Source organism: Lates calcarifer, linkage group LG12 (genome assembly GCF_001640805.2).
Source record: "Lates calcarifer isolate ASB-BC8 linkage group LG12, TLL_Latcal_v3, whole genome shotgun sequence".
Lineage (NCBI taxonomy): Eukaryota > Metazoa > Chordata > Actinopteri > Centropomidae > Lates > Lates calcarifer.
In genome coordinates, this window is record NC_066844.1 from 4,971,742 (window position 1) to 4,986,363 (window position 14,622).

Here is a 14,622-nt window from a genome sequence, read left to right on the forward strand (position 1 = left end):
AGCTGTTTTGCCTTAAAATAACAGGTTCAGACTCATTTTGATGGTCAAAAAAAATCAAAACCTGACACAAATGGAAGCAAATACATGACAAGTTTTAATTTTCTCATAAAACTATGACATTTCTATGCAAAGCGTACATTTTAAAAGATTCACCCCCTGATTTTTTCTTAGCAGTTCATGTCTGGAAATTTTTGGATCACTAAAACAAAATGAGGGAGTGTGTCTTTAAAACACATAAATAAACAGGCATTTACTTTGGCAAACTGATTTAATATTAGACTTTTTTTTTTTTCGAGCCATGGAAACTCCCGATCATGCACAAAATATATTCTCTACCTCTTCATGGAGTCTTGTCTGTACTGATAATCACAAATGATAATCAAAAAGCATAATAATATTACGACACGTCATTATTGTTAAAATTAATGGCTTGAACATATATATACATACAGTCATAACAATAAATAACGACACTGAAATTAGAGAAGCAGCTTTGTCCATAAAATCCTGAAAATAAAAATTTAAAACAATATCTGAAGTTGATAAACGGCAAGTAGGATGAAAATAAACTAGAATATTTTTTGTGTCTGATGCTCTGTGATAAGTTTGAGCAGTGACTTGTTAAAGGGTCAGTTCACCCAAAAGTCCAATTTAAAATCACAATATGCGTCAGAGAGATTGTTTGTCATGTGGGTGAACTGTTCCTTTAACATGAAAACCCAGATAAAGAGCAGAAGGTGTGTCTCAGAACTTGAGCAGGTAGTGAACGTCCATGCATGTGTTATAGGAACTGGATACCAGACTCAAAGATGGCGCCCGCCGACAAAAACGTATTGTGCAACCCAGTGTGTCACTGTTTCTCCAGCCACAGACTTTACCTTTGGGATGATGTTGCACACATAAAAATGGCATTTCTAGGCTCTAAGAAGGTTTTACAAACAGAAAATCTTCCATGGTTTTGGGGATTTTTTCACTGGTAGCAAGACTGAGCAGCAGCCAACTCTCTTAATGCATCTATCTCTCCAATCAGTGACTGGATGAACATGTTAGTGAGGCTGAGATTAACCAGGGGCCTGGAGCTAGAAGAGAGCTGTGGGTTCTTACTGAGCTCCCTGTGGTTTGAAACTTAGTTTAACATCAACAGCTGCAGGGACCCTGATATCCAGACTGAATATCTGAGTTGTTTCTCTTCATTCTTATTATACTTATTTAGTATCTGTCCAGTCAACCTCCTTTTCAGTCAACACAGAACTGTTGTTAGGAGCTTTGTCTCACTGATCAAGGACATATGTCAATTTAAGAGTTGTTATTTCTGTTCTCATCCACACATGAAGACCAAAAGATGACGTCCTCATTCAGAGGTCACTCAACAGTGATTCACTACCTTCTGAAACAGAGACACACCCAATGGTTTCATGAAAAGTATGTTTTTAAATTGCTATAGTTCTGCTTGAAGCTATGGCACGAGCACATCCAGAACATCTGAGAGCTGTTAACGCAGAGAGTTTACAGACCGGTGACGTTCTGTTGTTATACACGAGGACAAAGTCATTAAGTCCTGTGTCAAAGCTCAGACCTCCACCTGTAGGAAATCCAATTATTTCCAAACTTCAGTCATGTGTGCAGTGGTTTCCAGTTCTCTGAGGACACTGGGAGGATTATCAGACGAGCGTGGTGTCAGGAAAAAGAAAAAAAAGGACCGGAGGGTTGTAAGGCATTAGTGGGCGGGGCCACAGAAAGGCCGAAGATCTCCAAGAACAACGCCTCTGCAGGAAGTCAAACATTCACAGCCGATCTGCACATGCCCAGTCCTGAACTCTGTCCTCCTCCGCTTCGCACCACCTGCAATGTTAAAAGGCCGACCCGTCGCATATGATGTTCTGGCCTCGGCCCGGGAACAGCTCCATCTGCCAGTACCGAGGGTCAGCGTACACTGCAAAGGTCAAAGGTCAGGGGGAACAACTGTCAACTGAGTGTACACACAGCTTCAGCAGCCAGGAGAACAAATTCATCCTGCAGACAAACACCTCAAAGACTATGAGGTACATTCAGTTCTGTTTTTTATTATCTCACACTCACTCCTGTTAGAAAATGATTAAATTCACTTATGGGTTCATATATTTGTGATTATTAAGCAGTGATTTATGTGTTTCTAGGAGCTCCTGAATTATTTAGTTTGTCATCTTGAGGTCACTCTTACATAAGCTCAGAGTTTATTTGTATGTGTTGGTGGATGAAAACAGAAGCAGCAGGTGTTACCCATGTCTCCAGGTGTCAGCCACAGGTTGAAGGAGCTGCAGTGTTTCTGACAGCGTTGAACCGGCAGAACTCGAACTGTTGGCAGCCCCTCGCCCACCACCAGCCAGCCCAACACCCCAACACCCTGCAACATAGGTAACTCCTCAAACTTACAGCAAAGGGCTGAGGGTGAATTTGTGGTGTCTAATTAACACTCAAGCCACTTAATCTGCACTTAAAACTTAATTTCCACACAGACTTCTCAGTGTGAGGACGTATGGACATGTGAACTCACCTTGCTCTGGGAGTTTGTGCTGTGTGTGACCAGGCAGCGCTGCAGGATGGTCCCAGCGCTGTCCAGCAGGGGGCAGAGCTCTGCCTTTGGGAAGAGCCACCTCAATACCTTCTCCCTGGTTCCAGAGCTGAACCTCCTACAGAAACAACACATCACGCACCATCAATCACTAGTCACAGTCGTTAAATACCAGTTTTCACCTCTGAGAACTGTTACTTATTGTGTACCAGAGCAGGGTGAAGTTGGCGGGTCCCTGAGGGAGGCCGTGGTTGTGGTTCTGCAGGCCGTCGTCCTCCTCCAGAAGAATGGACATGGAGCCTGAATGAGCCAAGTAGAGCTCCTCGAGCTGCTGCCGCTGGACGCTGAGGGACTCCCCACCCTGCAGAGACCAGTATGAACACACAGAAACCGGCATGAGCGAGCAATACAGAGACTGAGAAAGCATCGGTCAGTAACATGAGGAATCAGTCTTCAATCCTCATGTGATTCTGGACAAATCCAAAAACGCTGGATGTGTTGACCTCTGACCTTCAGCAGGACGAGCTGTGGCCCCCGTCGCAGAGTCACGGTCCCTCTGAGGCTTTCTGGGACTTCTAGCACGGAAGAGATCTCTGCACACCCCGAACAGTTGACCAGACTCTGCCTGAGAGAGCCGGCACTCCACCATTCATGGAAACCTGCAACAAACATCCAGTCCTCCTTCCTTTAGATACTCACCACTTTCTCACTAGTGAAAAATTGTGACTGTGCTTTTCTGTGTGTTTTTAGAAACAGAAATAAAGACTGATCCTGCTCAGACCTTGCAGATTGTACTTCTTGGCGATGGGCAGGGACAGCAGGCGGACGTGACTGAGGGGAGACGACCAGTTATAACAGCCCAGGTTGACCAGACCCAGCTGCGGGGCACTCTGAGGGTAAGTAAAGGCCAGGACCACCACCAGCAGGAAGCCCACTGCCACCACAAACTGCAGAGACAACAGTGAATAATTGATTCTATTTTCTGTTGAGGTTTCAGTACAGTCAGTGTATTATTTTCAGCGGCAGGCCTGACCTTGATGGTGGCTCTCAGGATGGGGAACTGGGGAGGCTCTCTCCTGGGCTCGTTGGTCTCCAGAACTTGCTTGATGAACCTCTCAATCTCCCTCTCCGACATGCCATAGCGGTAGCCCGACTGGCGGAGGATGTCGATGCTCTCGGACAGTTTGTCGTAGATACACGGCTCGCTCATCGTCGTTCCCATGTCGGCGGCGGTCACGGCGACTTCTTGGTCAAACACGTCGATCTTTAGCTGCTGTTGGGTCTAGGAGCATGGTGTCCACCTGTGAAGTCATCTCAGGTGTTGACTGCCATGTCATTACTTTAAACACCAGCTAATTATTATAACCTGTAGGTGGAGTTTAATGTAATTTTATCAGTTTAAAACCCTTTATTGAATCTTCTTGGGTTGTTTGATTTGTTCACCTAGTATCACACCTTAGAGGTACTACTGTGCTGAAAGGGTGTGGGGTTTTCACCACATATTTTATCACTGCTCTGTGACATTCATTAACGCCGTCCTCACTCATTTTCCTTCTGCTGCGGGGAAAATGGTGTTTACTCCTCACTGGTCGGCTGTGCTACACCTGCAGAGGCCAGAGAAGCTGCAGTAAAGGCACTTTGATTAGTGGTATATCTCTGCTGTTTGACTTACGGCACAAGAAAACCGTATGTCACTCCTCTTCTGTTGCCATATATGATAACCTTTATTTTCTCTCTTTGCCCTACAGCTGCCATAAAGCAGTGAACGTGCCTCAGACAAAATCTATTATCAGCTGTATGCCAAAGGGTAAGTTATCAAAATGTTATGCGTTGTCGTGTATGTCAACATCATAGTCAGAAACATTAATTATAAACCGTTTTCATGTGCAATAATGTCCGATACACTAAATGACATATGACATTAAAACAACAGAGGACAGTGTATCTGTGAAGTGTAATTATAAGTTTATAGTCACACACAGCATCAGTGGCATTTGTCAGCGTGAATCAGTATATGACACTAACAAACCGTTTAGCGCCATTAGCCGGTAAAACGGAGTTTAAAGGCGTCACTCGCTCGTTACGTGATACAAACATGACACGATATTAACTAACGTGATCACTAGTTTTTATTCGACTGGCGAAGGCTTAAACCTGTCATATTACTCATTTGTAACATATACAGTTTAGCGAGTGCAACCGAACCCGAGACCTGCGGAGTTTAACGTACAGTAAACAGTGCACTGACAGGTTAGCTTGTGTTTGCTAGCTTTAGTTAACACCAACAGTTTACGTCCAGAAAGATATTTCAGTAACAAACTGAAAATCTCACCTCAAAGCGAGATCCACCGCCGTAGTGGAGAGTTTGTCATCTCTAACCTTATACTCTGAAATACATTTATTTTTAAAGATAAACTCACTTGCTAGCTACTGGGCATGGCTACCTCAAACGGACGGTCTTCTTCTTCGCTTATGTATTTTTGGCAGTTTTGACGCCACTGGATGAATGACTGCCCCCACAGTATGAAAACTCATACTACATCAATCACAAATCATGTAATAATCATGTAATATAAACACGTGGGAAAAACACAGTGGTAAAAGAAGCTGGGCGAAAAAGAACTAATACAGAAAAAGGTAAAAGACATACAGAAACTGAATTTCTGCCTTTGCCATCGGTTGGTGGTTCTCATACTGGCCAAGTAAACAAGAAATCCCTAAATCTAATAATTTTTTATTCAGTGTGTTCCTGTCAAAGTTAGAATCTCTTTAGAAAAATGTGCAGGAGTGTCTCAGGACTACCACATTCACATGACACAGTTGGATGTTTTCCTACAATCTGCAAATATTTATTTAACCCAGGTTTATCTGGTTCCATCTCTCCAGCTTCCAGAATGACCTACCAACAGGAATGACATGGTGTATGGCATTTAGAGAAACTTAAATAGAACCTTACAGCAAGTGTTCTGATGTCCCAGTCTTTTCTTTGCCTCTTCCTTTGTGTTCATCTCACCCTCTGTCAAACCTTCACACAGTATATTCTCACATTATCTGACTGTAAAATTTGAGGGTGATTGTGATACAGGTGTTACCCATGTCTCCAGGTGTCAGCCACAGGTATATTCTCACATTATTCTCACATTATCTGAGGATGACTATGATACACATTGCTGTTTTATGAGAGTATACATTACAGAAATTCATGACACATGTATAGTTGTTTGCAAAAGTTTGGGCAAATTATATATTTTGTTGATTTTGGGAGTGAAAAGAAGTATGTAAATATAGCCACAGTGTCAATCATACATTAAAGATGGGCCTTTCTTCAAGTATTCATGCACTATTACTATTTCATTATCTTAAAACAGAATAAAAAGCAGTAATTGTAGCAATTAACAAAACAAAAGTTTGGGCAGTGCTTAGTAACCACCCAGCTTCTTAGCAGTTGTTACAAAATATACATGTGATGAAAACTGTGCAACTGAAAACTGCAAACAGTGTTTAGAAAATCCTGTTTCTAAAAACTATAAATCATTTAACCACAGACAGCAGATTATATTTAACTGAACCTTAATGTTGGCTGAATCCATGTTTCATAAACTCATTAGTCCTGCCTCAACCAGAACCAAAACAACGCGGATCAACCAATGAGAGCGCAGATTGTCCGGAGGAAGTCACACACCCTGCTTCCGTTTCTTGTGCAACCGTGAAACAGCATCGACCCGGAGCTCCGTCAAGCTGCAGAGTTAAACTGCGGAGAGGCCGAAACATCCTTCGGAAAAACACGTAAAATAAAATGTTAAAACAACATCAACAGCAACAACAAAAAACGCTTTTGTGTTTTTAATAATTAGAACTTGGACAATACTAAAGATAATACAAAATATAAACAAAAACAATACAATACAATAAAACTGAAAATTGAATTATACAGGAAAGGTTTAAACAGAAATTAATGAGATAATATTGAAATGAAAAAATGAAAAGAAAACAACAAATTAAGTAATTAGGTAGACAACAATACTCAACAGATAAGGAGTAATACGAATGATTACCAATTTCTTTTTGATTAGAGGTAAGTGATTTATAGAAGGTAATTATATTTTTAAATAGAATGTTTCTTCCTGTCCCTTTAATGACATTTTTATTTTCTTTAAATATACTGTTATTTTTCTCATCCAGTTGACATGGGTGTAAACTGCTGCACGCTTCCTGGTAAATGAAATTAATCTACGTGCCAGATTGACACAACTCGTTTTTACTTTTAAGGGAAAAACTGCTATACTCATAATTTTCAATTATTTTATTTTGAAAGTCATGATCGGAAGTGTCCGTTGTCATTGTGTGTAGTTTGACACTAACCGACTCCGCTGTGACCTGGATGTAACTGACAGGCGCCAGCGTTACTCAAACCAAAACTAAACTTCACGCACGTTTATTTTTTTCTTAAACCGTGAGCAATCTCCTTCTTTTCCCCACACAAAAACCAGCCGGTTAAACTGGTTTAGACCGGTTTACGGTGGTGTTTTGTTCACGGTCCGCGTGTTGTTGCTGTTACCAGAGGTCAGCGGGTTCCCAGGTGAAACCAGCCCGCCGTCAAGATGCTTTCCTCGGGCAGGACCGTCTCCTCCCGGCTGCTCAGGCCGGGGGCATGGCTTCCTCACCGGCTGGGTTCTGACGGGAGAGCGGCCAGCTCTCAGCAGAAAGGTAACAACAGTCCGGAGCAAATTAGCCTTTTTAATAAGCCTCAGAGCAGCTAGCATGAAGCTAATCCCCAAATGACGCAGTTTAGTAGGGAGATGGGAAACTTCACATAACCTATTAACGGAGTGATGCAACGTTAAGTAACAGCGTGTGATATTAGATAAATACAAAAATACAATAACAACGTAACGAAGTTACTAATAAATGAGTTGTCAGGAACTAAGTGTATTTCAATTTTGATAATTTAAGGCACTTATTTAGCAGAAGTATTAGTCCTGGCTCTAGCCTCGTTTATATATTTTGTTATTTTCATGTCTTAATTTAATTTTTTCGTTTTGTTTCTTTTCTTTTTGTTTCTTTTTTAGAATAGTTGTTATGTTGTCTTTATTTTTTGTAAAGTGTTTTCTCTCAATATCTGAATTCTTTCTGTGTCATAACTGTTGGTCGGACAAAATAAAAGACATTTGCAGTCTGTTCAGTACTGTGCAAAAGTTTCAGGCACTAAAAGTTAAGTGAAGAAGCTCTCACAAACAATTACATGAATAGTATTTATTTATCTATTGACATATTTCTAATCTGTCAAAGTATGAGGCTACTGCGCAGGTTTTTCTTAACATCCTGTCCTAGTCTTTTGTCACGAGGTTGTTGCTGGTTTATTGGTTATTCCAACAAAACACCATTTAAACAACAGTTGAGGTATTTCAGAGCGTCATAGTTTTTGATAATAATTCTTGGTTCCATGTTGACATTGTGCGTTGTGTAGAGACCTGTTAGAAACCTTAGAGACCTGTTATATGGGTTTCTACGGGATTTTCAGTATGAATAAAATGTCTATCTATGTGATTATAGACTAAATACAGAATGATACAGAAATGCTGTATCCAATTCGATAAATTAATCAACTAGAGAAATATAACTCAGTTCAATAACAGACACTGATCAAGTTAAACTAAAACAGACTTTTTTTTTTTTTTTTTTTTTTTTTTTTTGGTTAAATATTAAACATTAATGGGTTAAAGCAGCACAAATTCTTCTTGTGCAGTTTTTCAGGTACTTGTCAGGTGGGTCATTCCAAGCATCTTGGAGGACTTGCCGCATTTCCTCTGTGAATTTTGTCTGTCACAGCATCCTCTGTCTCTTCACATGTTATCCCAGACTGACTCCATGATGTTGAGATCAGAGCTTTGTGGGGGTCAGACCATACTTTGAGATAGTTCTTTATGACATGCTGTATGTTTGACTCCTTCTCATGCTGCAGAATGAATGTGGGATCAATCAGACCCCTCTCTGATGGTATTGAATGAATGAGAATCTAAACATCAAGTGCCTATACCTTTTGTTCAATGCTTGCATATGGAGGTAGATAAACAGACATGTTTGAGATCCATTAGAACCTCTCATTATTTACACTCAGATGACAGTTTAGTATATACACCTAGCTAAAACTAATGCACTCTAATACAACAGTCCTGCAGTAAATCCTCTTTCATGAAGGTTATAATGTTCAGGTCTTGTTGAGACTATTTTAGAGGGGTGTGTAATCAACTGTATGGTCACTCTGGAGGCTGCAGTTTGTGGTGTTGTGTTCATGACTCAACAAGTGCTGACCCACAGAAATCTGACCCAAAGGTTCAGTCCAGGATCACACAGATCTGATTAAATTAGACTGAACACTGAGTGAAACCAGCTGACTGACTGCCTGTTGTTATTTTGTCTTGCAGAGCTGATAAAGAAACATGAACTGGAGAAAGATGAGCTCCGCCCCCTCTACATGGACTTCCAGGCCACCACGCCCATGGTAACAGTCACTAACCGTGTTGTCATGGTTACAGACTCAGTGGGACAATGATTTACACTTATACTGTATTTACCTGCACTTAAAGTTGAACATGTGTGTGTAGGACCCCCGGGTGCTGGACGCCATGTTGCCCTACCAGGTGAATTACTATGGTAACCCTCATTCCAGGACACACGCCTACGGCTGGGAGAGTGAGACCGCCATGGAGACTGCCAGGAAGGTAGAGAGGCTTGAATGTATCATATTATGCTGTTTTCTTTCATTTCAGTGCACTGGGTAGTAATGTCGACACCACTCGTTGTCTTTTCTCTTAAAATTGCACGATTATTATTTCTACACTCTAAGTGTTATACAGCTGTTGAGTCTGAATTTGAGAGAGAGACACTGACTATGTATGATCTCTCTCTCTCTCTCTCTCTCTCTCTCTCTCTCTCTCTCTCTCTCTCTCTCTCTCTTCTCTCTCTTTCTGTCTCTGAGCAGCAGGTGGCTGATCTGATTGGGGGTGATCCCAGAGAGATCATCTTCACCAGCGGAGCCACTGAGTCCAACAACATGGCCATCAAGGTCTCACCCTCCTCTCCATCACTTCCCCGCTCTCTTCTTTATCATCCTTTTCTCTTCCTCCTCTCACCACTACTGCCCTCCTCCTCTTGTTTTTGCTCTCAGTGAGCACAGCTGAAGAACAGATGAGAACACAGTCTATAAACATAATGAGATCACTGCAAAAAACAACTGATGGAGAACGCAGCAGAAAACACAGAATGAGAGGATGAGAACAAAAAGAATCCAGTACGAGCAATGAGAACACATCAAGAACAGAGTTAGAACACAAAAAATATGAGAACATAGTAAGACCACAATGAACACATTGAAAAACCAATGAGAATGCACTAAGAACAGAGCAAGGACACAATGAGAACATATTAAAAACTCACATGAAAATACAGTGAGAACACATGAAGAACAGTATGAGAACAATTAAAAATAGAATGAGATTGCAGGAAGAAGAAAATATAATAAACAAAATGAGATCAGTGCACATGAAAGTGAATTTAGAACAGCATGAGAACACACAAGGAACATATATATATATATGAGAGAACTCAGTAAGAACAGTTAAAGGTTTGTGTGATGTCAGTAGTGACCCCGTCCCTCCCTCTCCTGCAGGGTGTGGCCAGGTTCTACCAGGCCAAGAAGCGTCATGTGATCACCACACAGACAGAACATAAGTGCGTCCTGGACTCTTGCCGAATTCTGGAGTCTGAGGGATTCGACGTCACTTACCTGCCGGTCCAGAAGAACGGACTGGTGGACCTGGAGGTACCCACACACACAGTGAACATGAGCAGAGAACGTACAGAAGTCATTGTATGTATTTAAAAAACTATGTATGTGTGTGTTCAGCTGCTGGAGGCCTCCATTCGTCCTGACACCTCTCTAGTGTCGGTGATGACCGTCAACAACGAGATCGGAGTCAAGCAGCCGATCGAGGAAATCGGTAACCATGACAACACAAATTCTTTGAATCATGTTTCAGTGATTGAGATTAAATCCTAGCCTCTGATCTGATTTGATGTTCTAATCAAAGCTTTACTCTTCACGTCCACAGGTAGGATTTGTCGTTCTAAAGGAGTCTTCTTCCACACTGACGCCGCTCAGGCTGCTGGGAAGATTCCCATCGACGTCTCCAACTGTAAGATCGACCTGATGTCCATCAGCGCTCACAAGATCTACGGACCAAAAGGTCAGCCTCAGCATGAGAGTTTATATCCTCAGCTGTGAACAGTTAAACTGGAAGTGATGAAAGAAGTGGGGGTGGGGTTGATTGTTGTGGTACTCCATGGGTCGACCTACTTGTGTGTACAGGTGTGGGGGCTTTGTATGTGCGTCGCCGGCCCCGGGTGCGTTTGGAGCCGCTGCAGAACGGGGGCGGGCAGGAGAGGGGGCTGCGCTCCGGCACAGTCCCCACCCCGCTGGCTGTTGGCCTGGGAGCCGCCTGCAGCATCGCCCAGCAGGAGATGGAGGTAAAACAAACGCACTCGAACATTTCAAGATTCAACAACCAACACACACCTGAACATCCTGGGTCTTAGTGTGTTTCCTTGTGTGTATGTATTTGTGTAGTATGATCATCAAAGAGTGTCCATGTTGGCTAATCGTCTGGTCCATAAGATCTTGTCTGAGATTCCTGACGTCATCATGAACGGAGATCCAGAGCAACGCTACCCTGGTACGCACACACACACACAGAAGTGAAACTCTTGCACAAAAACACTCCACTGTCACATGCTTCAGCTTCAACCAACATGATACTGAAAGTCAGTGAAAGGCTTAATGTTTGACTTTTCTGTTGGAGCCCTGTTTTGTATTGATAAAATATTCCTTCTCCAGTAGATGAGGCCAATGAACTAATCTGACTGTGTGTGTGTTTTTCAGGCTGTATCAACCTGTCCTTTGCCTATGTGGAGGGAGAGAGTCTGTTGATGGCGCTGAAGGACGTCGCTCTGTCATCTGGCAGGTCAGATACATGCTCTTGTTGAAATGTAATAAGGTTTCTATTTATGTAAATCTGACTGCACCCTGTGGAGTTGTTGACCGCCAGTAGCACTGTGGAGCAATGTTTACACAAGCAGGTTCCAGTTTCGTTTTTATTATGCATGTCGCAGTTCACATCCTGCTGCTGCTGGTTTCATGTTAATCCTCTGATATGAAGCAAAACAGATGCATTCAACATGTGTTTAGACTTTGAATGCACACAGTGTGATTAGGTGAGAAATACTGACTGGTAACTCAACAGGGTAGTTTTAAGATAAATTGACCAAAAACGATTGATGAAGCCTTTAAAGATGAATGAATACTTGTGTGTGTGTGTGTGTGGTGTGTGTGTGTGTGGTGTGTGTGTGTGCACGCACAGTGCATGTACATCAGCGTCTCTGGAGCCCTCATACGTCCTCAGAGCGATTGGAGCAGATGAAGACCTGGCTCACTCCTCCATCAGGTACAAACACTCGTAACCCAGACACACATCATAATAATCCAGTTCAGTAATCAGTAATTCTGATTCTGCTGAGACTCACAGACAAGAAGAAGTCCTTTATTTAATTACTGTTCTCAGGTTTCATTTGAATCACATATAGATTAATATCAACCTGTGTTTGTGTGTCAGGTTTGGTATTGGCAGGTTCACCACAGAGGAAGAAGTGGACTACACAGCAGAGAAGTGTATCGAGCAGGTCCGCAGACTCCGAGAGATGAGGTGGGTTCAGCTGGATTCTAACGTTAGTATCTCTCTCTGTCTGTCAAGGTTAAGTTAAAGAATAGTAACAACAAACTGTCTCTCCCCGTCTTTCTGTCCGTCAGTCCTCTGTGGGAGATGGTTCAGGAAGGCATCGACCTGAAGAGCATCAAGTGGACGCAGCATTAGACTCTTCCCGCCGCTTGTCCACTTCCTAGCCGCTGACGATGACAATGACGACAACGATATCAGTTCCCAGGGAATTCTGGGAACAGACCAGCTTCTTCTTCCTGTATACAAACACGCACAAACTTCCTGTCTGACTTGAAGTCTGTTTGTAGCTGTAACTCTGTGTCTCTGTAGTTGCTCTGTCAGGAGATGTTGACTAACACAGGGCTTGTTGTAATGATTCTGTTGTGTACATCAGTCAGCCTCTGTTTCCCAACAAGTTGCATTTGTGTTTTGACTGAAAACTTGTCAGAGGCTGTGACACACCTGGCTCCTGGATCACAAACTCAGTTCATCTTAGTCTGACTTTCTTTGGGTTTCCAGGCTTCACCGAGTCTGACATCAGTGATCCTGATGATGGTATCATGAAGCTGGTTTTCACCTGGCTCCATCTAGCTCACTGTTTACTAATCCAACTCTAAGCATGTTCACGTGAAAGAGGAGGAGTTCTTGATATGATATCACATGAAATGATGACGCCTGTATCTTTTATTCTTTGTCTCATGATGAACAAACTATAATAATTAGGTGCCAAAGCAGAAAGCAAATTTATAATTTGCAGTTTACTGAACCAATAACAGTGTGCACAATTAATATACAGTCTTCAACATCATTCATGTAAACACTATGTTTGAAGACCTGTAGTAAACACAGGTGCTTTTTACCTCTCTGCTACTTCATTGTAAACTCAGTATGTTTACCCCTGTCAGGACGTAGGAATGATGACGTTTCAACGATTTCAACACACTTGTAATAATCACTATAAGAATCACCACGTTTGCAACTCATGCATGAACATATGAGATTTATTTGCAGTTTGAGTGACAGCAAGTTGTGTGTGTGTGCAGGTTTGTTTTACTATATTCCTGGGGTCCGACAACCGGGAGCTCACTGCACTTGTGGGGTCCGACAGCTTTTTGGAGACCAAAATAGTGGCTGTTAGCTGGATTAACACATTGTTTTTAGGGGTGGAGTTTGAATTAGGTTTAGGTTAGGGTTAGAGTGAGAGGTTAGGGAATGCATAATGACAATGATGGGACCTCACAAAGATGTGTGTGTGTGTGTGTGTGTGATCAAGTGTTCTCTTTAATAAAACAGCCCTGCAGCATGCGTTACCATGGTGATCCACCCCAGCTAAAAGTGAGTCAGCTTCATGATACCCGAGTTAAACCCAAAGATAGCTGGATGAACTGCTAATCTCTCCTTGTGATACAGGCTCACGGTTCACAGTGTTAAGCCACCGTGATGGAGAATGAATCCAGTGATGAGAAACGAAAGAGGAGCAAAGGGCCGTTTTACTTCCGTGAGGTTTGGGGGCAGCAGCTGAGAGGAGCAGACTTAAATTCACCTGAGTCATCTAAAGTTTTGATGATTCACTTCACAACTTTTCACCCGATGACTCACAGATAAATATCTCTATTCACAGATTTTACACTGTCCTCTCTGTCTTTATGTCACAACTCAGACTTGCAGTTTTTGTTTCTTCCTCCACATCGGTGTTTAATATCAGCAGCTTCATGTCAGTGCATCCACAGAAGTCCTCAGTGTACATTCCAGTCAAACTGTGTTAGGCTGTCCTGTTAAAGTCTGAAACACTCTGCAAGACCGAAGCTGTGATCTGACCACAACAGCTCATTTTAAAGATTGGTGATGGAGTCGGACGACTTCTGTCACATATATGTGTCTGACGTTGATGGAAATCTCAAAGTGATCCTAGTCTGAAAACGAGACTGAGGAGGTCATTTGATAAATGTCTAGGAGGATTTCCTGTATTGTGTTCTTGGATTTAGTCAGCTGAGTCTCTCTCATATTTAACGACTCCAGCATTTACTGTTCATATATATTATCGTTATCCAATAAACTGCTGCTTCACAGTTATGCAATAAAATGTTGTTTTAGCTTTTACTTTTATTTGTTGTTTGTTTTTATAACAAATATACTTCATGGACTTTTACAGTATAGCCTGAGCTAGTCTGCAGTCCCGGTCCATAGAGGTCCAGTGCTCATTATTACTCATTTTTACCATAGTAGAAGTATTTTATGAAGTTGCCAAATTGCCAAAAACAGCGTAGATGGGTGGGTCTTTGGCTTTATGAGCCACTCGGG

General features: G+C 42.2%; 2 protein-coding genes across 3 annotated transcripts; one reads left to right on the top strand and one right to left on the bottom strand.

Annotated features, from left to right (window-relative positions):
- Positions 1–73: 73 nt before the first annotated feature.
- On the bottom strand, positions 74–5,045 carry lg12h6orf89 (linkage group 12 C6orf89 homolog). 2 transcript variants are annotated; one of them, XM_018686420.2, is made up of 8 exons: positions 4,884–5,045; positions 3,585–3,852; positions 3,333–3,498; positions 3,062–3,210; positions 2,761–2,912; positions 2,534–2,669; positions 2,260–2,383; positions 74–1,933 (listed from the first exon to the last, which is right to left on the bottom strand). In XM_018686420.2, exons 2-8 carry the CDS (start codon positions 3,771–3,773, stop codon positions 1,851–1,853), a joined length of 999 nt encoding a protein of 332 aa, XP_018541936.1. In that variant the 5' UTR covers positions 3,774–3,852; positions 4,884–5,045; the 3' UTR covers positions 74–1,850. The 2 variants fall into 2 exon arrangements, with proteins under 2 accessions (XP_018541936.1, XP_050930755.1); XM_051074798.1 differs by having other exon boundaries at positions 3,585–3,917; positions 4,884–5,038.
- Positions 5,046–6,899: 1,854 nt separating this feature from the next.
- nfs1 (NFS1 cysteine desulfurase) lies at positions 6,900–14,421 on the top strand. Its single transcript, XM_018686407.2, has 13 exons — positions 6,900–7,258; positions 8,977–9,053; positions 9,157–9,273; positions 9,534–9,617; positions 10,221–10,373; positions 10,458–10,551; positions 10,663–10,797; positions 10,920–11,077; positions 11,178–11,283; positions 11,490–11,571; positions 11,968–12,051; positions 12,220–12,309; positions 12,414–14,421. Exons 1-13 carry the CDS (start codon positions 7,153–7,155, stop codon positions 12,475–12,477), a joined length of 1,350 nt encoding a protein of 449 aa, XP_018541923.1. The 5' UTR covers positions 6,900–7,152; the 3' UTR covers positions 12,478–14,421.
- Positions 14,422–14,622: the final 201 nt, after the last annotated feature.